This window comes from Chenopodium quinoa, unplaced genomic scaffold (assembly GCF_001683475.1).
Source record: "Chenopodium quinoa cultivar QQ74 unplaced genomic scaffold, ASM168347v1, whole genome shotgun sequence".
NCBI lineage: Eukaryota > Viridiplantae > Streptophyta > Magnoliopsida > Caryophyllales > Amaranthaceae > Chenopodium > Chenopodium quinoa.
This window is the reverse complement of record NW_018742914.1, coordinates 4,014,595-4,037,654: the sequence shown is the minus strand read 5'-3', so window position 1 is coordinate 4,037,654 and position 23,060 is coordinate 4,014,595. Positions and strand designations below refer to the sequence as shown.

Here is a 23,060-nt window from a genome sequence, read left to right as displayed (position 1 = left end):
TAAGGGTCATCGCTATGAAATTTGCTATTATAAGAATGGGTTTATTTTAGGTTGTTTGCTTGTCTTGCACCAATACCACCTTAGGGACACAATTTGTGTTTTAAGTCTTTGGACTATGATTGTAAACTTGTATGTTTGTGTCCTTTAAACTAAAAATGCATAAAGCTTATACAATCGGTCAATAATTTCATCCATTTCTAATTAGTAGCATCATTTTCCTAAATTGAGCATGGCGTAGTAGACACTTCAATTTTTTATTTTATTTTTTTTTTTTTTTTTGGTAAATGATGTTTTTTTTTTTAATTTTTTTTTAATATAATGACCTATATATTCGTGCGATACAAGTGGAGACCGATTTCTATTTGACTTGGCCATCGCTTGTTTTATAGAGCAGTTCACCTTAGTTTGACTTATTTGATCTAATCATACTTATTTTTTTCTAATCATAATTTATTTTGATTTCTTTTGATCTAATCTGAATGCCTAATTTGATTGAACTTTAACCTTATATGTACGCTATTTCAGTTCATAAGAAAAACGTACGAAGTACATCAAATGGTGTATTATTAGATTTGTATTAATGTGTGTTTTTCAAATATGTAATTTTCATAATTTTTTACTATGAAATTATAGATATTTGGCAATGAAAAATCGCACAAAAAACAATATGGTATGTTTGAACTTATTCATTTCTAATCTGAACAATTTTTTATATGAAGTGAAACAAGTAATAATATAATAAGATACGAAGTATTTAAGAAAAGTTTAACTAAACATAACCCTTATTAATGTAATTTTTTTTTTTAACTTACAATGCCTTTCTCATGCCCCTTCTTTTTCACTAATTAAATTATTATATGGAGTACTAAATTGAAACGATAAGTATTAAAGATCAACTACTTAATTAATTCATGAAATTTTGTGCAATACTAATATTTGTTATGTAACTTTATTTAATTTTTATTTAATTATTATTATTATTATTATTATTATTATTATTATTATTATTATTATTATTATTATTATTATATAGAGGATCTTGAGTTATTGACCAATCAGACCTTAACCATTATAGTTTTTGGGCTAGCTAGGCACTTGGGAGTTGTGTGGAAGGTAAGCGAGTTCCCTCCCCCAAGTACCTAAACTTGGCAGGATTTGAACCTGATCTTCAAGGATTTAAGGTAGGAATTTTAAATTACCAAGTTAGCCTACATGTTGTTGGTTGATGTTAGATAGAGATGACTTTGTGATGAACTACACTTTGTAATGTTGCAAGGAACTGCATGCTACTATTTGCATCGCTTCCTTGTGATACTACTCTCTTTGTTTGATCAGACATGTTTGTCAATAACTTTTGTTGGGTATGGCCCAAATTTTATGGGCCCATTATTTTTGTGGATCGGAGTATTGTGCATATTCTAGAAGCTTACGGAATTATCAAGCAAAGTCTTTACTTGATCAGTTGTTCATGATTTCTCTAGAACAATATTACATACTTGAATGTTGTAGAGCATTATACATTGGATGCTATTAGAATATAATACAAGGTTCGTGAATTTTCTAGAACATCGTGGATACAAGTATGATGGAGGAATTTCTGGAATATTCCGGCCATAGAAATTCCGGTCATTTCATCCAAGCTCCATCCACACCTATAAATATAGGTCATGGGCATTCAATCATTCAATATACACACATAATTAGCCATACCATACACAAGTCTTCCTACTTTAATATTAACCCTTTTAATAGTTCTTGTACTCTCCTACTTATCTTGCCTTAATCTTTCTTCTAAATTTTAAGGATAACATTGTGAAACTTGTAACTAACCTAACAAATTATTGCATGATAATAATTATATGAGTCAAAGCCACTAAATGACTAATCCAAATACTCACTTTAAAAATATAAAAAGTAATATCTCAACTCAAATTTTGAGGCAATAAGTAACCAGGAGATAAAGTGATCCTATATATTAGTTATATTATTTATTAGAATTTGAAATAATAATTTTGCAAATTATTTTAATGATGGTTGTTTTCATATTGTTATTTGAACCCTAATACATAAACAATTTATTGATAGTGATTTATTGATTGTTATTTGATTGATTTATAATATTTTTTAGAATTAAAGTTCTCTAACACCAATACATCAAATCAGAATAAAGTAGATTAGAAAATGAAAACCAAACCAAATTAGATCTTATTGAAATAGTTGATTTGGGTGAAGGCGTGAAGAGAATTGAATTAAAACCTTTGGTAGAATTTGTACGTTGTTAATGTTGTGATGAATTAATTTGATTGTGATAATGACCGACGTAATTAAACGAGAAGGGTTTGTGCGGATTAAAATGTTGCCAATAATGTGGGGTTTTTCATTTGATTTTATTGGAAACAAATCAATTTATTTGCATGGTTTTAAAATAAATAGATGTGTTAAGGAAGTTAACTCTGGAGAAACTTAATTGTAGGATACCTACTTCTAGCCCGATTAACCACGCTAGCAAAATCTTTCAAACGTCATTTTATAAAACCTACATATTTAGAAAAAGGAAAACATATTTATCACACCAATGTGGAAAAAAGATATTTAGTTGTAAAATACAAACTAGCTATTATTTAGTTGATTATATCTTAATATCTAGACACAAAAAAAAAATGATGAATGTACGTGATTTCGAATTATAAAGTGTAAATGCTCACAAATAATTATTATACCTTCAATGTGTACAAAACCTACCTAATTCTCTTAAAAATATGTATATAAACGGTTCAAGTCTTAATTTCTTAAACATTGCAAACTACAATCCCCTCCTTCCCCCTCTCAAATGAAAGAGAATACGAAGAAAACAAGACTTTGGTATTTAATTTCACAAGATAGTTAAGCTAAACAAATAACTATTCATCCAATTTGTTATATCAATAACCAATATATCATTAACCATTACTTCAATTTTTTTTACCACCACCAACTGCCTTCTGCTTAGAATTGGCTGAAACGTAACGAGTAACAACATCAACAATGTTGCCAAGTTCTTCAATATCCTTGTAATTTTCGTATAAACCAAGCTTTTCGCCACTAGTCCCTGCCTTAGTCAATTCATCTTCACAATGCTTAGGGTAAAATTGAGCCATGTGAGTAAACTTCTCAGCGGTCGTGCCATAGTTGCTAGATTTAAGCCCTACGGCGTACAACCCTCTTAACTCATCGTTCATGTCTAGGTACAATTTCACGCAATGTGACAACGCCTTTTTAACTTCGATTTTAGCATCATCTTCACGCATTTCTTTGCGTGCCTTTATAGAGGCGTGTCCAAACTCGCTTTGGGCATGCTTTACTACTTTGTCCGAGAATTTGCTAGGCTTCACATCTTTTTTGTCACCTCCTAGGGACTTAAGGACGGAAGTGCACTTATCACTCACGGTACTAGCCTTGCAAGCTTCATCAATGTTAAATACCTCGTCCTTGCCATCTGCGGCGCTAGGTGGGGTGAGCTTTGGGACGTTCGTTTGGGTTTCGTCGACGTTATAATTAAGTTTTACATGCTTAGCTATGCAAATGGTGAAGAGGGTTAGAAGAAAGAATGAAAGAGCTTGAAGCTTCATGTTATGTTATATGGATATGTTTTCCTAAGGAATAATTTGGTTCTTTTTGTTGAGAATTTATTGAATGAGTTTTTCAAATTTGAAGGTTGCCTATCTAATTATTATTGGATATGTAATATATGAAGTATGCTAACTTGAGAAATTTAGAGAGAAGTCCAAGGCTTGCCATCAATGATTTTCCATAATTAGGATGTTAGTTTTTAAAATGGATGTTAATGCAATTGGTGAGAAAAATAGTCTATTTTGTCAGAAAATTATTGAATCTAACATTGGTTTGAAGCTTATAATTTCACCTTATTATTAGGGATATGTATAAACCAATTATTAGTAAGTTTAATCAAACTAAAAACAACTTTCTAATTCTATGTATAATCAAGTTTCAATTAAAACAAAATTTTAAATGAGAAAATAGAACAAACCCATTTGGGCCCTTTTTTATTTTTATTTTTTTGAAGGAAACCCATTTGGGCCCTTAGATTAACATAACCAAACAACACTCCTGGGTCATTAATGAAAATTTTGAAATATATTGTATTCATAAACTGGATTTCTGTACCAATTAAATGAAAACTAGTAAAAGTAAACAGAGTTGCTTTACAAGTAGTAATAGGAAAATTTTTAAGTTACAAAATCATGAAATTATCATTAATGACACAACTATCATGATCCAACATTCAACATAAATCAAAAGCCAAACATGCATGTATTTCACAAAAGCTTAGTACTAGCTCCACTGTCTTCACCTTGCTCTCTTCTTTTTCCAACTTATTTGAGATACATTTAAATCCATATGAAACAATGACTTTACTTTGTTAAGGTACCCATTAAAATGTCATACGATAGGTTGGTTTGGGACAATCAACTAGCTCCATTGTCTTCACCTTGCTCTCTTCTTTTTCTAGTTGTGGTGGTGAAGCAACATCACTAAACCCGTATTCAACTAGCTCCTCTGTCTTTACATTCTGAACCTCTTGCCGTGGTGGTGATTAGGCTCGCGATCATACTCAACTAGCTCTTTTGTCAGTATATCTTGCATCTCTCGCCATGGTGGTTATCCAAGACTAAGCTCACGATCATACCAAGACTAGGCTCGTGATCATACCAAACTAGCTCCTCTGTCTTTACATCTTGATTCTCTATCTAGCTGTGGTGGTTATAAAAGTCTAGGCTCGCAATCATACCAAACTAGCTCTTTTGTTCTATATCTTGCATCTCTGGCTGTGATGGTGACACAAGACTTTCCTCATGATCATACTCAACTAGCTCTTTTTACTACTCTAGTAACTCTGGCTGTGGTGGTGAAACTGGCGATACAAGACAATGCTGATACTTAACTTGAATTTCCGGCTCTGGTGGTGATACAAGACTAGGTTCATAAGCAGTTGCAAAGGCATAGAATCTTCTTCTACAAGATAGATATTCCACCTCCTTTTGCCATAACGCGCCATTACCATAATTACTGCCTTATCATCAAACCTGCCAAGAGCAGTCATCAAAAGTTCCCTAGTGGGCATGATTCCGAAAAGTCGTACTGAAATCGGAGGCTCTACAAACTCGGTGAGAGACAGAGATATGGTGAACATCATAGTCCAAGACTTTGATTTTCCATACTCTCATAACCCAGAGGTCTAAATCACCATACCAGCTGTCTCGGAGTACGATTCCAAGTTGATGTTGGCCATTCAAAGCCCCGAAACCAACTATTTCTTTCTCTTTAACACCAGCATGATCTGGCCGTGCCATCTGCCTGAACACTCCATCAGCCAAATCAAAGTAAAGAATCCCCTCTCGTAATCCCCTCAAACTCTCAAATTCGTTAGTAGACAACCAATGAGGCACCCCGCACACAACTGTTCCTACTTCAGGTTTCACATGATGTAGTACTTTATATGACAAGCCTTCTTCAACCTGTTTACTTCTACCTGTCCTGAAATTCACTACGAAAACTTTTGCCTTACCATCAAAACTAGCATAATTAGCATAATCATAAATAGTTAAAACTACACTGTATTCATTACAGGATGCATTATAGCAGAGCCCTGACAGCAGACGACCGTCACAATAATTATAATCCTCCGGATAAATACTGATGTGCTTTTTCGTTACAGGATTCCACAATATGAATTCATTATAACAGTCACGTAAACTCAAGGATACTAACCCATTGCCAGAACCAAGAATTTCAGGTTTTGCTGAACAGCTTTTACCTCGACGACACTTGTGAGGAGTCTGAGGATTTTCCAATTCCGCAGAGGCTGCTGCTTTCAGATTGAAAAGATTATTATAACTTCCAAGGTATAGTTGGTCACTTTCTAAGAAGATTAGGTGATCATCCGCTACTCGGTGAAGACGGCGTTGATGAGAACAATGTGTCTGCATAAACTGCTCGCTGGATAATATTGAATTCCATTCTTTGTTAACAGCCTTGAAACGAAAAACAGATTTAGCTGGCAATATGTAAAATATTTCTTGTATGATTTCGTTTGGAAGAGAAAAAGATTTCAGTATGTGTGCAAACTCTTGTTTTTTGGGACTGTTCTTGTTCATGGTTTTACTGATGTAAAACGCTACGGTTGGTTGGGGAAGATTTTCGTGGGTTAGGGTTTTCAAAAGAATCTTCTGTGTTTGTATATTGAAACAACTAATCATATCATATCATATAAGATAAGTTTAAAAAAAAAATTAAAAAAAAAAAATCCATACGGAGTATAATATATGATAACTACTATATAAACTAATAAAAGTAGTAGGATTAGTTGGGCTACAGGATATGATTTTTTTTCTTTAGGAAAAATATATGATAACTGCAGGCTTGTTCGTACAATAAAATATTATTCATCAATTATAAAGTTAACCTAAAATGAGCAAAAGTTACTTTAATATGAATAAAAGTTACGCTAACATAGTAACATAAATAAAAGTTACGAATTATTTATACTTTATTGATAATAGTTACTCAATAAATTTTAAAAGTGACCCTAAATTTAATAAAAGTAACCCCTGGTGTACTATAAGATGTATACAAAAGTCAAATAAAAATAATAGTTAAGACTTTTTCATTGTCAATTTTCAAAAGACTAGCTATTAATTCTTTTTATCAATATATCATAAAGAATACGAAAACAAATAAAGAATACAAATTCTTATACGTGGTTGGCTACACTGTGTGTGTGGCTAGCCATCATAGGGGTTACTTTGTTAGTTTGATAGGGGTTACTCACTTACTTGGTCATGGTTAAAGGAGTTACTTGGTGTGTTATAGGGATCACTTGCTTAATATTACAAGGGTTACTTAGTGTTCTAGGGGTTATTTTGTTTTTTTATAAATGGTCACACGGTAAAGTCAGCCACACACAAGATGAGAGCTAAAGAAAGAATCAAACGAATCCTAAAACAGATAAATACGGAGTATACTTGTTAGAGTTGAATAAATACAAATTAGATATGGTATATACTACGTATTACTTATATGAATAAAACTTATATGAATAAAGAAGAATAGTTAAAATAAAAAATAAAAAAAGTTTATCTTCATTACCTTTCCTTTCCATTTCAAATTTTTTTTTTTTTAAAAATCATCAAATATCAATTTCACAATGATTCCTTATGGTAAAACAGAATCATTGGCAGGAATGACAGCATATAATCTCATACGTTATGCAATCATCTGAATAATAGATTGGATTCAATACTAAAAATTAGAACTATGTCCTTGGTAAAGGTTCCATCAGATTACACTGAAATTAAAAAAAAAAAAAAAAAAAAATTAAGTTTCAGCATAATTCATTACCAGCAAGCTACAGAATGTGATGTGTGTCAGACTGATAATCATGCACCTTATCAGACATAAACAAATAAATAGATATGTTTTAACAAATAAAATTGTTAGAAATACCTTTGAATGATGAATTTGTTTGAGCTCATGATTAAATTGATAGGCGAAGGAAGTTCTAAAACAGCAACTCAAAAGTCTCGAAGACTAAACTTACAAAATCTCACTAGCTTAACTCCAATTTGTTGATCTTAAAACCAGAGAGAAGCTATTCCTTTGAGCAAAATTGGAAAAATAGGATAGTACTATAGTAGTACATCCAAACAGTCCTGAACTCCTGATAAATTATGCTTGCTGATAATGATGCAACTTATACAGTAAAACCTTTCCTGCTGCATTCCCTGCAGCCATGAAACCACCAGCAGGACTAAAATCCAAACATCTTGGATAATGTAGTGTTTTGTTTGCAGGAGGCCAGTTAGAAAAGACGGTAAATGAAGGGATGTGAACCAGCTTTAGGCTGCTCTTCTGCATAGTTGAACAGATGGCTAATATCTGGGAATCATGGTTGAATTTCATGAAACTTGCTTCAGTTCTGAGATGCTCAAGTGTTTTCATTGGTTTTCTCTTACCACCCAAAAATTCCTCCCTGTTGTAAACATTAACTATTCCACTCGATGAGCCAGCTGCAAATAGATTCCCTACTGGAGCAGTACAAAGAGCAGTGCCATTAATGGAGCCCTCGTCCATACCCTTATGGAGACAAGTTCTCGTTCTTAAATCCCAGTGGTAGACGTGCCCATCACTACCAGAACTCAACAATTGCTGCCCGTCATCAGTAAATGCTAGTGAACGAGCTGTTCCATTTATTTTAAGGGTGCCAATCAGTTCCTTTGTTTTAGCAGATACCAATAAGATGTAACCTTCATTTCCCAAAAAGGCTATAGTAAATGCTAGTGAACGAGCTGTTCCATTTATTTTTCTTGCCATCAATTTGAAAAAACCTCAGCTTTCTGTCTAATCCAGCAGCAAGGAGTAACTGATGATTTCTGTGAAACCGGACAGAGTTTATTGGGCCATTAGAAGGGTCTTCTGCATTTGCGTCTACTAATCTCGAGTACTCAAGGATTCCAGGCGAAAGCTTTCCACCCCTCTTCACCACAAGCTCTTCATTAGTTTTAAGAATATCATCAACACTTTTATACCCTGAAGCAACCACTGCCCCATTTTCTACCTCAGAATCCTCATCGGAATCATATGTTCTGACCTTCGAATCAAGATTGGCCCAATCTGTGCCAGGGATTTAGTTTCGCATGGTGAGCCCTCAACCTTGACACATACGCAGAACCAGATATAATGGTCTCATCTTTCTCCTTCCTCAGCTTCCTCAGCCTATTAACCTTTGAAATATTAACAACAGTTTCCTCCTCATCATCCATCCAAGCAGGCTTCCTTTGCTTATCACCATCTTCATCAGCAGATCCCACTTGATAACCCCCATCTTCTTCATTAATCAACACATCTTTATTACCAGAGCGGTCCAAGACAAACAATGCAGAGTCATCCACATCCAACACACCTTTTTCATCTTCATCTTCATCTTCCTTTCCAAATTTAACAGGGGAATGAAGAGAACCAAACAAAAAAAATCCCCAACTTCTGCATTTCCAATTCTTCCTCAGCAAGAATTTTCCTTTCCTCCGCATCATTCTTCTTCTTTCTTTTCTTATGACTTACAGCAGCTTCAACATCAGAACCTTCATTCTCTAAAATCTCCTCCCTATCTTCCATCAAGGAAGGCTCCTCACCCTCATCACCACTCCGCTTACCCTTTTTCTTCTCTTTAATCTTAACAACAGCATTTTGAGAGATTAAACTCATTTCTACTGCACAAAAACGTTCACTCTTGGCTGCAAATCAAATTAAATCATTTTTAAAAAATCAATCACTTCAAATTTGATCTAAAAAAACTCCAGAAAAGCTTACAAAAATCCCATCAGTAAAATTACACAAACTAAACCAAAGAATTACGAAAATAACATAACCTCGCATAAATTCATGTAAACAAATAAAAACTACAACTTTTTTCAGGAAAATAACACATCTCGACTATACAAAATTTACAACTTCTTGGCTTCAAATCAGCCCAAAAGACAATTTTTAACAAAATTTCTTATTAAAATCAAGTATGCGAACATCAAATAACTGAATGATTCAGAGAGAGAGAGAGAGAATCCCAATCAGACAGTAGCAATTGACAACTTTACCAAGCCCGCCCTAGACCAGGACATGAGTCACAGGACCGGCCACCCTAGAAAACCTAGGCTATTAGCAAAGAACACACACTTCAACTAAATACATCTAAATCCCAATTAGGGACAGAATTAAAACGTAGGTCACACCGTCACACTCAACCCTGTTAATAGAAGTCCAAAACAAATATGCTACATCTCAATATCAACAAATAGGGTTAACTAGACGAGCTTCCCCCAGTTCATATGTCTTATGAACGATTTTTGTTCATAAGATGGCATTTTCGTTAATATTCAAGCATCTTTCAATATTTTAATATTTTCATGTTTTGTAGCTGACATGACACATAACTGTTAACTGTTAACGTCTGTTTTCCCTTCTTCCTCATCCTTCCTTGTCAACATAACAATGGCAAAATTTTTACCAACATCTCAGACAACAACCCAACACCAAGACATACAGGAACCCCGACCCACCATTTCATCGGCCGTTTCCGGCGGCTCCGCCGCCAAATTTTACGAAAACCCTGAGGAAAAAGTGAGAAATATAGGGCAATGTTAACCCCAAAGGGTAGGTATTTTATCTTAGGAGCCGTCAATCCATTGAGCTGAGCTTCGTCGGATCTGAAAAGTGTTGAGCTTTGCTAGGTAATTGTACCAAATTTGACCAAATTCGAATCCTCCAATCTACCCTATTAGCAATGAAATTCCTAATTTGCGACGCTTCAAATTCTGTCAAAGGAACAATTCTACAGAAAGAAGAGTGAGAATTGCAGCAAAAGATCTTGGGAATCAACAATGGAGGTCGAGATTGATTGCAGATGAAGGTGGTGGTTGCTTCCAGGAAAAGCGAGCGAGAATTAAGGGTTTAAGATGAATTCAATCAATTTTGGACCAATTGGGGTTCGATTAAAGATGAACAAAAAGGGTACAGAGGAGAGTGAAAGAGAGGAGAAGAGAAGGAATTGAACAAGGGAAAGATGATAATGGAGTGTTGTTCTTCAATGCCATTTTTGCATTTCAATTCGTAAGTTAACGCCGTTAGTCTGAAGTTAACACCCATATTTCACTGTGCCGACTTTACTCTTAGTAAAGGGGGCAAAATGACGCTCGTAACCTCTTATGAAGGCTGATGAACGAGGATTTTCTCTAACTAGACTATCAATTTCCACATCAAAGCGACTACCAACTTACGTAACATCCCTAATTCAAATCTTAATTGATACCTTAACAGCCTAAGTGCCTAATCACTAATCCTTCATCTTAGTATTTACCAGTTAGCTTCCTGTTTTCAGCAGCATTATTTCCTTTTATTTCCCCTTGTTATAACAATTACAGTATCACAAACCTTATTCTCCTCTTATAGCTTGGCATTACCCGAATTCACACGATTTCGTACATTAATAAGCAATCATTGCAATGTCTCATACTAATTTTTGTAACACCATTACTAAGAATTTTATCAGCTCAGCCCGTATCGAAACGACGGCAACGAGGGCAGTCACCCAGGCACACTGAATCGATTTTCATACTTCCATCTTAACATTAAAGGGTTATATAAACAAAAGCTTCCATTTTATCAGCAATCAAATTTGACTCAAATATCAAAGTATGGTCAAAAAAATCAAGATAAATTCTTCTCGCTAAACAAAAAATATAGAAAAGTAATAGCAACAAAATTGCTCGTTATAATATTACATAACTTGAATAATTATTTTTCAATATTTCAATGGTCTACCTTAGAAGAACCCTAAATTGAGTATACTGACAATTAAATTTTGATAAGCCCTAGAATGTGAAATTGATATTCGATGATTAAAAAGAAGAAAGAAAATCTTACTTCAAAAGATGTTTCAATGTAGGAAAGAAAGCTCAGAAGCCGCTTCAATGGAGGTTTTAGAGTGTGCTTCAATGGAGGGGGAGGGGATGGTGTAAAAGTGAAAAGCTCCGAAGTGGGAAAAAATTTAAAGGAAAATTTGACATTTACTACCACTAAAAGTGGTTGTCTTCAGATTCACTACCAGTTTTAAAAAAAAAATTTACTTTACTATCAGACAAAAGGGAGTTTGTTAAAATTACCTACCAGTTAACGTTTTCTGTCACTTCCGTTAGGTGTGGGCCCCACCTTAGGTAACTACCACCCCCACTTAACTTTCTCTCTCCCCGTATCTACTCTCTCTCTCTCCATCTCCTCCCATTGAATGCTCTGAACCTCCATTTTTTCACCACGCGCATTCAAGGTTTTTTTACCCAAAATTGCCCAAGATTCTCTCTTTCTCTCTCTGTCGGTTTGCCCTTGCTTTCTCTCACTAAGTTATCCACAAAGCTAGGGTTTTGGTTTGCGTGGAAGCATTTGAGTGGAAGAGAAGTTCCAACTGGGTCAAGCTCTGAAGTCACCATTGCAGAAGTGGAAGTGGAAGATTCAGCTGACAGGTATGCGCACTCCTTTTGTACTACTAGTAGTGTGGTCCAACAGTGGTGGTTGATCTGAAATAAATTGATGTATTGTAGGGCAATTTAGGCAAAAAATTAGTACTAAACCCTAGATTACAGAGCTTTGATTATTAATTTAATCATAATAATGCAATTAAATACTGTTTTGTTAGTAAACACTCATGTGGTATGCTGAATGTGTATGCAAAAGGTTTGTTGTGGTATTGTGTAGATTAATTTTTAATTGCATGTGTTGTTTGTTTATTTGCTTTTATTGTAGAATAATAATGGAAGGTGAAGATGAAAATGTTGATATTAAAGCTAGATTATTTGGGGGTTTTGTTGCAAAACAAAGAAAAGGGAAAGAATATTGGGTGTATGAAGCTGGGTTTACTTATTGGAAGCATGATGTCCCTATTTCTTCTATTGATGTAGCATACTTAAGGTATGTATGTGTACAAGGGTTTGTTCAGATGGGTTGGGATGTGCCTAACATTTTCAGCATATGGTATAAGGAGAAGGGAAAGACATGGACTGATGGTAAAAGGAGGATTGACAGTGAGGAAGATGTTAGGGGATTCATAGAGGCCAAACACAGGGATGGGTATCTAGAGCTATTTCAAACAGTGGGGTTAGAGGAGTGGGACAGGTATCATCCTAGGTCTGAGGCTAGTGGAGTGGAGCAGGGCTTTTCAAACCCACCCAATTCTAGTCAATCTGGATCACAATACAACCCATCTCAATCCAACCCAACCCATCACATTTCAACCCATCACAGTCCAACCTGTTTCGGGGTTTTCTGATGTCCCGCGGGAGAGTTACAATTCCGAGACTGGAACCGGACGCCTGTACCTGCAAAATAACGGAGACTCCTGAGAGCTCCGCCTCCAACGGTCAAGTTAGTACCTGATTAAGGAGTAATTAATACGGAAATTAATGTAATAAGACCTCTCTAGGTGAGAGTGTTTAATGTTGGTAATCTGCTTTGTTAGCGAGATTAGCCGGTTATTAGTGTTCCGTAATGTTTCTGTTCTGTTCCGTTCTTCAGGTGAGATTAATTGCTTGATCAATTGCCTCTCAATTGCTTGATGTTCTCTTGATTTCTTGATCCCCGGATTAATGAGGATTAATTAAGTATTTATAGTCTTGAGAAGCGTGCCACTCTCTAGGTTTAGGGTAAACCTAGGGCTGACCGGGCCTCTAGACAGGATTGGGCCTTGTCGGCCGGTTTTCCCATTTGGCATGGGTGGACACGTGGCGTGCCTCGATTGGTCCGTAGAGGACGTATCTGTGATTGACACGTGGCAGGCTCCTATTGGCCTACGTGAAGGACACGTGGCGGAACCTGGTTGGTCCACTTGTCAGACGATGATTGGTGGATAAAAATCCCCTAATCATTTTCCCCTCACAGGTGGCACGTGACTGGTCACGTGTCGCCTGTGACAGGTGTCGCACGGTGACAGGCGACGGCCTGCTACAGGTGTCACCTTGCAAACGGCCGAGAGATTTTCCCGCCCAAATTTTGAATTTGGAAGCGACCCTTCGCCTTCTCACTTTGCCTATATAAGGAAGTGCTGACTTCGGTCATTTTCACATTTGAGAACTTTGCGAGAACATTCGGACCCCTGAACTTGCTCTGACATTTCGGACCTTTTCTGCCTACCGCCTGTTCTGACAAGCCGACTGCACCGGATTTCCAGAACTTCATCAACCGTCACTCGTTCAGGTAACTCAGTTCTCTTACTCTTAAATTTCTTTTTATTTTTTGAAATGGCACCACGGAAGCACACGACACGACCTAAGTTAGTGATCAGCCGGTCACCGGGGACGGCTGAATCTAGGACTAGGAGTGCCGCCTGCCCTTTTCTGGACCCATCTTTGCCCTTTATACAAAGTCCGACTGTATCTGTGTCTATGCAGAACGTGATGGCCAGAACAAAAAAGACTGCTATGATATCAAACTCAGACGGCTCCTCCCAAAGGGTGCTCATTAGTGAAACATCTGACCAGGCGCCAGATGTAGAATTGAAACGAGGCGGCTGCCAAGCCGACAGTTCTGAGAGAGGGGCCAAGGTGGTCCCTTCCCATCTTACCGTTGATAAGTCTAATTTTCCTCCTGCTCCTTCTAAGGGAGAGGAGGCGGGCCCCTCTGGGAGAGGGGAGGAGTCGTCCTCTTCGGACTCGTCAGAGGACGAGTCCGAGTCTAGCTCTTCTGGCCACAGTTCTCCAGGCTCAGAAGAAAAACATAGCCGCCTACAAGAGGCGAGACTTTCTCATGCAGTTGAGAAGGGGGACAATTGGGCGGAGCCGTCCGCCTCTTACAGAGAGGAAAACGCCCCCTACTACTGCATGGTACCCCGGGGCCGGATCGCAACCATGCAAGACAAAGTGGAGAGCTTTATTGCTAACCACAGAATGGGCCCGGAATTTTTACTGTTCGTGCCGGATCCAGAAGACACTGTCGTCTGGCCGGCTGGTACCAGCTATGATGACGGCTGCTTTGGCTGCTATGTGGCGGCCATCAAAGCTGGACTGCGCTTCCCATTACATCCGGTTGTTCAGCGGATTTTAGATGGGTATGATTTGGGGTTATGGCAGTTAGCCCCCAACTCTTGGGTAAATGTACTCGGCTATGTGGCCGGGTGCGAAATGTACGGGGTGGAGCCAAGCTTTGAGGCTTTCGCCCACATGAACTATCTCAGTCGGACCCCTAAGTCGGGAGGTACCGGCTGGTATCAATTAACAAGCCATAGGGGTTACCTCATGACGAGAGGTAAGGCGAACAAATGGAAGGATTGGCGGAACACCTTCCTTATCATTGAGGGTTCAGACACGGAGCTGAACCAACGTTTTAACAAGTGGAATAGGGATCCGCCTCTTCTCGCAGGCGGCCGCAGCATGCCGCCTGTTCCCCCAAAGGCTAAAAGAGAGATCCTAGACAAAGGACTCTTCAAAGTAGAGACTAGGGTGAACTCTACTTCAGGGGTACGAGAGCAAGTACCCCTAAACTGCGTCCCGAGCTTCAAGTGGCTCTATGACGAGTACTTTTTGGCCGCCTGTGGCCTCAGCAGTCGGTGCTCTAGAGGTAGCCGGCCTGACAAATACTCTTTTTTTTTTTCACGCCTTGTTTACTTGGGATCTTTACTAACTTTGCTGTTTATTTTTTGCAGCTGACGCCATGAGTAAAATAACAGCATCCAAGACTGCGGCGGCCATGTTGCGGGCCTCTCTCATGCAACAGTCTTGTGCCGACTCCCCCAACAAGGGGGCACCCTTGGTAGGCTTCGAAAACTCTTCCTCTTTTAGGAGTTGTCTTATGCATATACTAACTCTTTTTATTTTCAGTCGGGCACTCCAAGAGCTTCTTCCTCGCAACAGCCGGACCCCAAGGCCCGGAGGACGACTGTTGCAAGCTCTCCTGGGTCTTCCAGGAAAACAGTGGCGGCTGAGAAGCAGCCGGCCACTTCTTCTAAAACCCCGGCGGGGCCGCCTAGAAGTATGGACAATTACTTGTAAAAATTTTTACACTTGCTTCCTTCAGGGCCTAGGTCTAACTTTCTCTTTTACGCTTGATGCAGCCGGCCCTCAGGGGCTTGACTTGGTTGAGGTAGCCAAGTCCATGATCAAAGTAGTTCCTCCATCTGAAAGGGAGGCGGTCAGGGGTGCCGGCACCCTTGACCTTGATGGGATTGCAGGGGTCCTTGCTGAGGTATACTTTTTTGAGTATTTGAATTCCAGGACGCCTGTTATCTTTTTTGTTTGGAAACTGACGCCTGTTTTCTTTTTGTACTTAGGCCCTGCTCCGAGTTAACAGCCTTCGCAAGCCGATTGATCGGAAAAACAAAGAGGTAAAGGCCGCAAAAGCTATGGCCGCCTCCAACTGTGATAAGGCAATGTTTCAAATTGCCCAAAATGAAGTACTGACCATTGATATTCTTTATTATCAGGCGCAGGCTACCGCCGCTGTTCGGGCTCAGTTAGAGGCGGCCCAGAAGAAGAATGACGAGCTGGAGGCGACCGTCACAAATCTTAAGGCCGAGCTGAAACCTCTTCGCCAAAAAATGCACTCTTACGAAGCCATGGAGAAATCTTTGGCCAACGTAAAAGAACGCCTGGTGAGCCAAGAGAAGAGTCTTACCCAAGAGCTCTCGGAAAAGGCCGAGCAAGAGAAGAAAGAGCTCGTCCGGGAGATGGTGGAAGACTCCGCTCAAATCCAGCGCATGACCTGGGGCCGCCTGTTCCCCAATGCCGACTTTGCCTCATGGGAAAGAACGTACCGCCAGTGTTCGGAAACATATAATCAAGAGATCCTGGCGGCTGCTGAAGAAGAGGCGTTGGGAGATACGTTGGAGGAGGAGGAAGAGCCGGTTGTGGCGCTTGTGCCACTTGGGGGTAAGGCATCAAAAGAGGGTGCAGCTGAAGCCGAGTCCAGCAAGAAGAGTGCTGACCAAGCGGCAGCTGCTAATACTGAACTGCCCCCTTCTTAAGCTTAAAGTATTTTTTTTTTCACGGCCTGCGTGCCGTTTGCTTTGTATTTACCCGGCCAGGGGGCGGGGCTTTGAATATTTTGCTGGTCTTTATTGACCGGCTTATTTTTAATCAAATTTTTGTTTTGATTCAAATTTGTCTAAGTATTCCATATCTAATATCCCATTGTTCACTAGACCGACTGTTGTATATGGCCGAACGTTGCAGACAGGTACAAATAGTAAGTACGCCGCCTATGCCCCTGGACGACTGGTTGTCTGTTTCCAGGATAGACGATCAGTCGGCCATTTATTCAATCGGTATACGAACTATTTTAACTAAGTAGGAAAGTGGTCTGACCAAGTAAATAGTATTACCTAGTCGCCAAGGAATTAAGTAAGTAGGATAACAAGCGGCGGGTACCGGTTGTTTCCCTTTATTGCCAATGTTGGCTTTTAACTCGTAATTTGTTAACCTAGCAAGAGTAGTGGTTGAGAGCCCCTGTTTGTTAAAAACAGGCGGACGACTCATACCTTTTAGGCTCCATACTAAGTTTGAGTGACTATTAAGTTAACATAGGAGTTACTTAGTCTTCGTCACAATTTAGATTGAGTAGTAGAGGTACCAGGCGGCGGAGGCCGGCTGATCCCCTTGATTTGCCAATGTTTGTTGGCTATTAACTCAATAGGTTACCTAGTAGGAATAGGGGTTTGAGTGCCCCTGTTTGTTAAAGACAGGCGGACGACTCAAACCTTTTAGGTTCCATACCAAATTTGAGGGAGTGACTATGAGTTAACGTTGGAGCTACTCAGTCGCCGTCACTTTTGTTTGAGAAGTAGAGGTACCAGGCGGCGTAGGCCGGCTAGACCCCTTGATTCGCCAATGTTTGTTGGCTATTAACTCAATAGGTACCCCCTGCATTTATCCCAAGTAATACAGGCGGTCATCTGACTCAGATGTCAACTGCTACCACTGGTTTGGTTAGTGATAGAGTTATCCTTGTCTCAAAAACGGCTACGTGGTTGCCTTTGGGGACAGTCGTATAGGTGCCGTGTAATTAGTTTATAGAACAATGTTCCACCCAAAAGGGAGCTGCTCTCTGCGACGAATTTCATCCGGAGGGATGCCGTCGGACGCCTGCTATGATGTTGGGACAGGTCGTATTAGTTTTGTAGATTTGATCAGTTGGCTTGGCGCCTGGTCTGATCATTCGGCCGGTGGCCTTGGTAAGTTCTTGGTGAACGTAGGTGCTAAGTAAAAGAAGGGTAGCCGCCTGTTAGGCACAGGGTCGGCCAGGCCCTAATCTTTTTAGCTAAGTATTTTGAGTAAAATACTCAATGGAGAGTAGCCGACTGTAAAGGAACAGACGGCATGCCCCTCTGAAGATAGAGTGAAAAACTCAATGGAGAGTAGCCGACTGTAAAGGTACAGACGGCATGCCCCTCTGAAGATAGAGTGAAAAAGCTCAATGGAGAGTAGCCGACTGTAAAGGTACAGACGGCATGCCCCTCGTAATAAAAAATTGAATAGTAAGTGCAAACTTTATTAAGTAGCTCTTTACTTTACATCATTCAGAAGAAATATTTTTTAAGGTTATCTACATTCCAAGTTCGAGGCAACGGTTGTCCGTCTGGTGTTTCCAGACGGTAGGTTCCGTCCCTGACTTCCTCATAGATTCGGTAGGGTCCTTCCCAGTTGGGAGTTAGTTTGCCAGACTCATTAGCCCTACCAACTGCTTCCATTTTTCTAAGTACAAAGTCCCCTACTTTGAGTGGACGCCTGTGTACTTTTTTGTTGTATGATCTAGTCATTCTCAGGCGATAGATCTCATGGCGCAAAACAGCATTGCCCCTCTTTTCAGGAAGTGAGTCTAATGCCAGGCGCATGGCTTCCCAGTTTGCCTCTTCGTCATATAGCATTACTCGAAGAGTCGGCTCGTAGTGTTCTATTGGAAGAACAGCTTCCGCACCATAAGTTAGGAGGAATGGAGTTTCTCCAGTCGCCCCTTTTTCAGTCGTCCTAATGGCCCAGAGAACATGTGGTAGTTCATCCGCCCATAGGCCGCCTGCTCGTTCAATCTTTTTCTTGAGACCGTCTGAGATGATTTTATTAAAGGCTTCTACCTGGCCGTTTGCTTGTGGACGGCCGACAGATGCAAAGTAGTGTGCAATTCCTTGGTCTCCCAACCAGCTTTTGAGAACAGGCGTCTCAAATTGGGGACCATTATCAAAAACCATAGACATGGGAACCCCGAACCGAGTGATGACGTTTTTCCAAATGAATGAAATTACATCTTTCGTCTTGATTCCCTTTACAGCCTCCGCCTCTACCCATTTAGTGAAGTAGTCAACGGCAACAAGTATATACCTTCTGCCGCCTGTAGCAGGCGTATATGGACCCAGAATGTCCATGCCCCACTTAGCAAACGGTAGTGGGCTGTGAATGGTAGTGAGGTCAGTAGCCGGACGGTGAATTAGTTTGCCAAACCTTTGGCACTTGTCACATTTTTTCACCATCTCCATTGCATCTGCTTCCAAAGTAGGCCAAAAGTAGCCCTGCCGCCTTGCCCTTTGAGCAAGCATCCTACCACCTATATGAGAAGCACAGTAACCAGAGTGAAGATCATCTAGTATCTCTCGTCCCTTTTCAGGAGTAACACACTTTAAGAAGGGTTGAAGGTACCCCCTCTTGTGAAGTTCTCCCTGTATCATTTCAAAACAGGAGGCTCGTTTTTTCAGTGCTGCCGCCTGTTGAGGATCATCCGGCAGTGTATCGTTTGTCAGATATGCCCTGATTGAATCCATCCAGGTTGAGCTTCTGTCTAGGATTCCAACAGGGTTTTCCTTGATGCTTCTCTTCTCCATTACTTCCCAAAAAACAGTTCGAGGAGTATCGGAGGAGGCGGATGATGCTAATTTTGACAGTGCATCTGCCTGGATGTTTTCTGATCTCGGCACTTGGATCAGATGGAAATCCTCAAGGGAGCCGACTGCTTGTCGGACCGCCTGTAAATACTTGATCATGGCCGGATGGGTTGCTTCGTATTCGCCATTGTACTGACTCACTATCAATTGTGAATCAGAACAGGCGTCTATTTTTCTTGCCCCTGCCGCCTTGCACATGCGGATCCCGGCTAGTAAAGCTTCATATTCTGCCTCATTGTTTGAAGCCTGAAAACTGAAGCGTAGAGCATACTCGAACCTGTCGCCCTCTGGAGATTGACATACGACGCCTACTCCACAACCATTTGAAGTAGAGCTTCCGTCCACATATACCTTCCAGACTTGGTCTGGAACTTGAGAGTCAGGAGGACGAGTCATCTCTACAATAAAGTCAGCAAAGGCTTGCCCCTTCACTGCTTTTCTAGGCTCGAAAGTAACTTCGAGGCTCTGTATTTCTATGGCCCATTTGATCATTCGTCCTGACGACTCCATGATGGTAAGGGGCCGCTTGATTGGTTGGTCGGTATACACGACGACTGCATGTGCCAAAAAGTAGGGCTTCAATTTTTTAACAGCCATGAAGAGTGCAAGACCAAATTTCTCCACTAGGGGATACCTCAACTCGGCATTTTTCAGTACGTGACTGACAAAGTAGACCGGGAGCTGACAGCCGTCCCTTTCAGCAAGGAGCACAGCGCTTAACGCATGATCAGAGACGGCCAGGTACATGTAGAGATCCTCTTTGGGCAAAGGGCTGACCAGCCTCGGCAAGGAATGCAAGTGAACTTTTAATTTCTGGAAGGCGGCCTCAGCATCCGGCCCCCATTCAAACCTTGCCTTTTTCTTAATTGCCTGGAAAAAGTATAGGCATTTGTCGCCTGATCGGCTTAGGAATCTCCCCAAGGCCGCCAGACAACCTGTTAACTTCTGAACCTCTCGGACGGTACGAGGCGACTGCATGTCAATGACCGCCTGCACCTTCTCAGGGTTTGCCTCTATTCCTCTCTGATTGATAAGGAATCCGAGAAATTTCCCAGACTCAACTCCAAATACACATTTCTTGGGATTGAGCATGACATGGTGCCGCCTGAGTGTGGCGAAAGTTTCTTGGAGGTCCGTCAGATGATCTTTCTGAAGTTTAGTCTTGACAATCATATCATCAATATATGCCTCGACGTTTCTCCCAATCTGATCAAAGAACACAGTGTTTATCATTCGTTGGAAGGTAGCCGGGGCATTCTTAAGACCAAACGGCATGACCGTGTAACAGTATAACCCCTGATCAGTGACGAAGGCCGTCTTCTCCTGATCTTTCTTCCATAAGGGAATTTGATGGAAACCAGAATAGGCGTCCATGAAACTCATCAAGGCATGGCCGGCTGTTGAGTCGACCAGATTATCAATTTTAGGCAGAGGGTAACTGTCTTTGGGGCACGCCTTGTTTAAGTCTGTGTAGTCTACACACATTCGCCAGGTGCCATTCGGCTTTTTAACAAGAACCACATTTGCAACCCAGTCTGGGAAGTAACATTGCCGAATGAACCCTGCATCAAGTAATTTTTTAACTTCGGCGGCTGCCGCCTGACTTCTTTCTTCGCCATGGTTCCGCTTCTTTTGCCGTACCGGCTTCTTTTTTGGATCCACAACGAGTTTATGTACTGCCAGATCAGGACTAATGCCTGGCATTTCATGGACTTCAAATGCAAAGATGTCCTTGTATTCTTTCAATAGGTTGTGAAAGTCGTCACCAAGGTTTCTCAGAGCAGTCGTCCCAACTTTGACTGTTCGGTCAGGACGTGAGTCGTCTAAGATCAGGTCCGCATGCTCACCAGCCGGCTGAGGGCGGAACTCATCCGGCCGCTCCTCTGCCAATGATTGCTATTTTCTTGCTTTTCTTGCGGACTCTGTCTGGGACGCCTTTCTCTTTTTGTCGCCTGTTTCTTGAACAGGCGCACTCTCCTTGACATTGTCAAGGTCTGTTTTTTCTCCACTTGACCCAGTGGCCATAACAGTGGGCTTGACATCCGAGAGATAGCACTCTCGGGCCATCCTCTGATCTCCCCTTAGGGAGCCGACTGTTCCATTATCCCTCTCAAACTTAAGCAGCATAAGAGACGGGATTATAACAGCCTTGGAATTATTCAGGGTTGGTCGACCCAGAATCATGTTGTAGGCCGAGAGTTCCTCTACTACTAGGAACCGGACTACCATGTGTCGTCCTTCCCCTTTTTCGCCCAGGCGAATGGGTAAATCTACTCGTCCCAGTGGGTGGACGAATCCTCCTCCAAACCCTATTAAAGGGTGGGAGGCCGGATGTATGCAGTCCGTCTGATATTTCAGTTTTGACAGACATTTGCTGCTGATGAGATCTGAGGAGCTCCCGGTATCTATGAGGATTCGGCCAACTCTCTGGTTGGCCACTTTACATTCAATAACGAGAGGGTCGTCATGCGGCCCCCTTACCCCTCCTAGATCCTCTTCAGTGATGACAATCTCAGGAAATGTATATTTGGACGGCCGTTCTTGGTGAACGGAATTTACATCTAACCGCCTTATATTATCTTTGTTGCCCCTAATAGTGGGGCCGCCTCCTGAGAAGCCGCCTGCAATGGTGTAGACGACTGCATCATCTGTATCGGAATTGTCGGCCTGTTGATTCTTTTTGGCCGACTGCTTTTTTGAGGAAGTGTTCCCCGTAGATTTCTTGACATAAGTGTCAAGATCACCTTGCTCAGCCAAGCGGTCTAGGTACCGCATAAGACTGATGCAGTCATTGGTGTGATGACCAACGTCATCATGATAAGCACAGATTTTGTCTTGGTTCCGGTTGTTTGCAGAACCCTTCATGGGGACCGGCTTCTCAATTGAGAACCGTCCCTTTATTTCTTTTAGGATAAACTGGTTATCCTTGTTAAACACATACTTTGGGGAGTATGGTTTGAATTCTTTTTTCTTTTTCTGGGCCGACTGTTTAGAGGAATCAGCCGCCCAGACCTCTTTTCTTTTCTCATCTTTGTTAGACGACTGTTTCTGTCGTCCTTCTCTTTTGTCGAACCTTTTCCCATCCGACTGTTTTATTGTACACAGATCAGTCGCCTGTATATAGGCTTCTGCTTCAATCAAGGCCTCTTGAAGAGTTGCCACCCTTTTTCGAACTAAATCAAATTTGAAGGTAGACCCGTCTTTGAGACCTCTAAAAAAGTCAGTATAAGCTACCTCATCCGGTAACCCTTGAATCTGTATTCTCATCAGGTTGAACCGCCTGATGTAAGAACGAAGCCCCTCCTTCTCGCCCTGCTGAATTGTTCCCAAATCAAGGGTCGTTTTCTTCGCAGGGATGTTCATGGCGAAGTTGGAGGCAAACAAGTAAGCAAGCGTCCTGAAGCTGTTTACACAACCAGTCGGCAGGTTGCCGAACCATTGCTGTGCGATTCCCTTGAGAGTCGCTGGGAAACACTTGCACCAAGTGGGATCATCCAACCCTTGAAGGTACATCAGGTTGGTGAATGCCATCAGATGGTCTTCTGGGTTAGTAGTGCCGTCATAGGCGCCTACTAGTACATTTTTTACTTTGGCCGGCTGAGCG

General features: G+C 40.7%; 1 protein-coding gene and 1 pseudogene across 1 annotated transcript; both read right to left on the bottom strand.

Annotated features, from left to right (window-relative positions):
- Positions 1 to 4,885: 4,885 nt before the first annotated feature.
- LOC110727640 (F-box protein CPR30-like) lies at positions 4,886 to 6,155 on the bottom strand. Its single transcript, XM_021907218.1, has 2 exons — positions 5,251 to 6,155; positions 4,886 to 5,084 (listed from the first exon to the last, which is right to left on the bottom strand). Exons 1-2 carry the CDS (start codon positions 6,153 to 6,155, stop codon positions 4,886 to 4,888), a joined length of 1,104 nt encoding a protein of 367 aa, XP_021762910.1.
- Positions 6,156 to 7,193: 1,038 nt separating this feature from the next.
- On the bottom strand, positions 7,194 to 10,464 carry LOC110727923 (annotated as a pseudogene).
- Positions 10,465 to 23,060: the final 12,596 nt, after the last annotated feature.

Coding starts and splice junctions, on each gene's coding strand:
- LOC110727640 (XM_021907218.1), bottom strand. CDS start 6,155: ATGAACAAGAACAGTCCCAAAAAACAAGAGTTTGCACACATACTGAAA. Junction 5,085..5,250: donor ATCGTACTCCGAGACAGCTG/GTATGGTGATTT, acceptor TGCTCTTGGCAG/GTTTGATGATAAGGCAGTAA.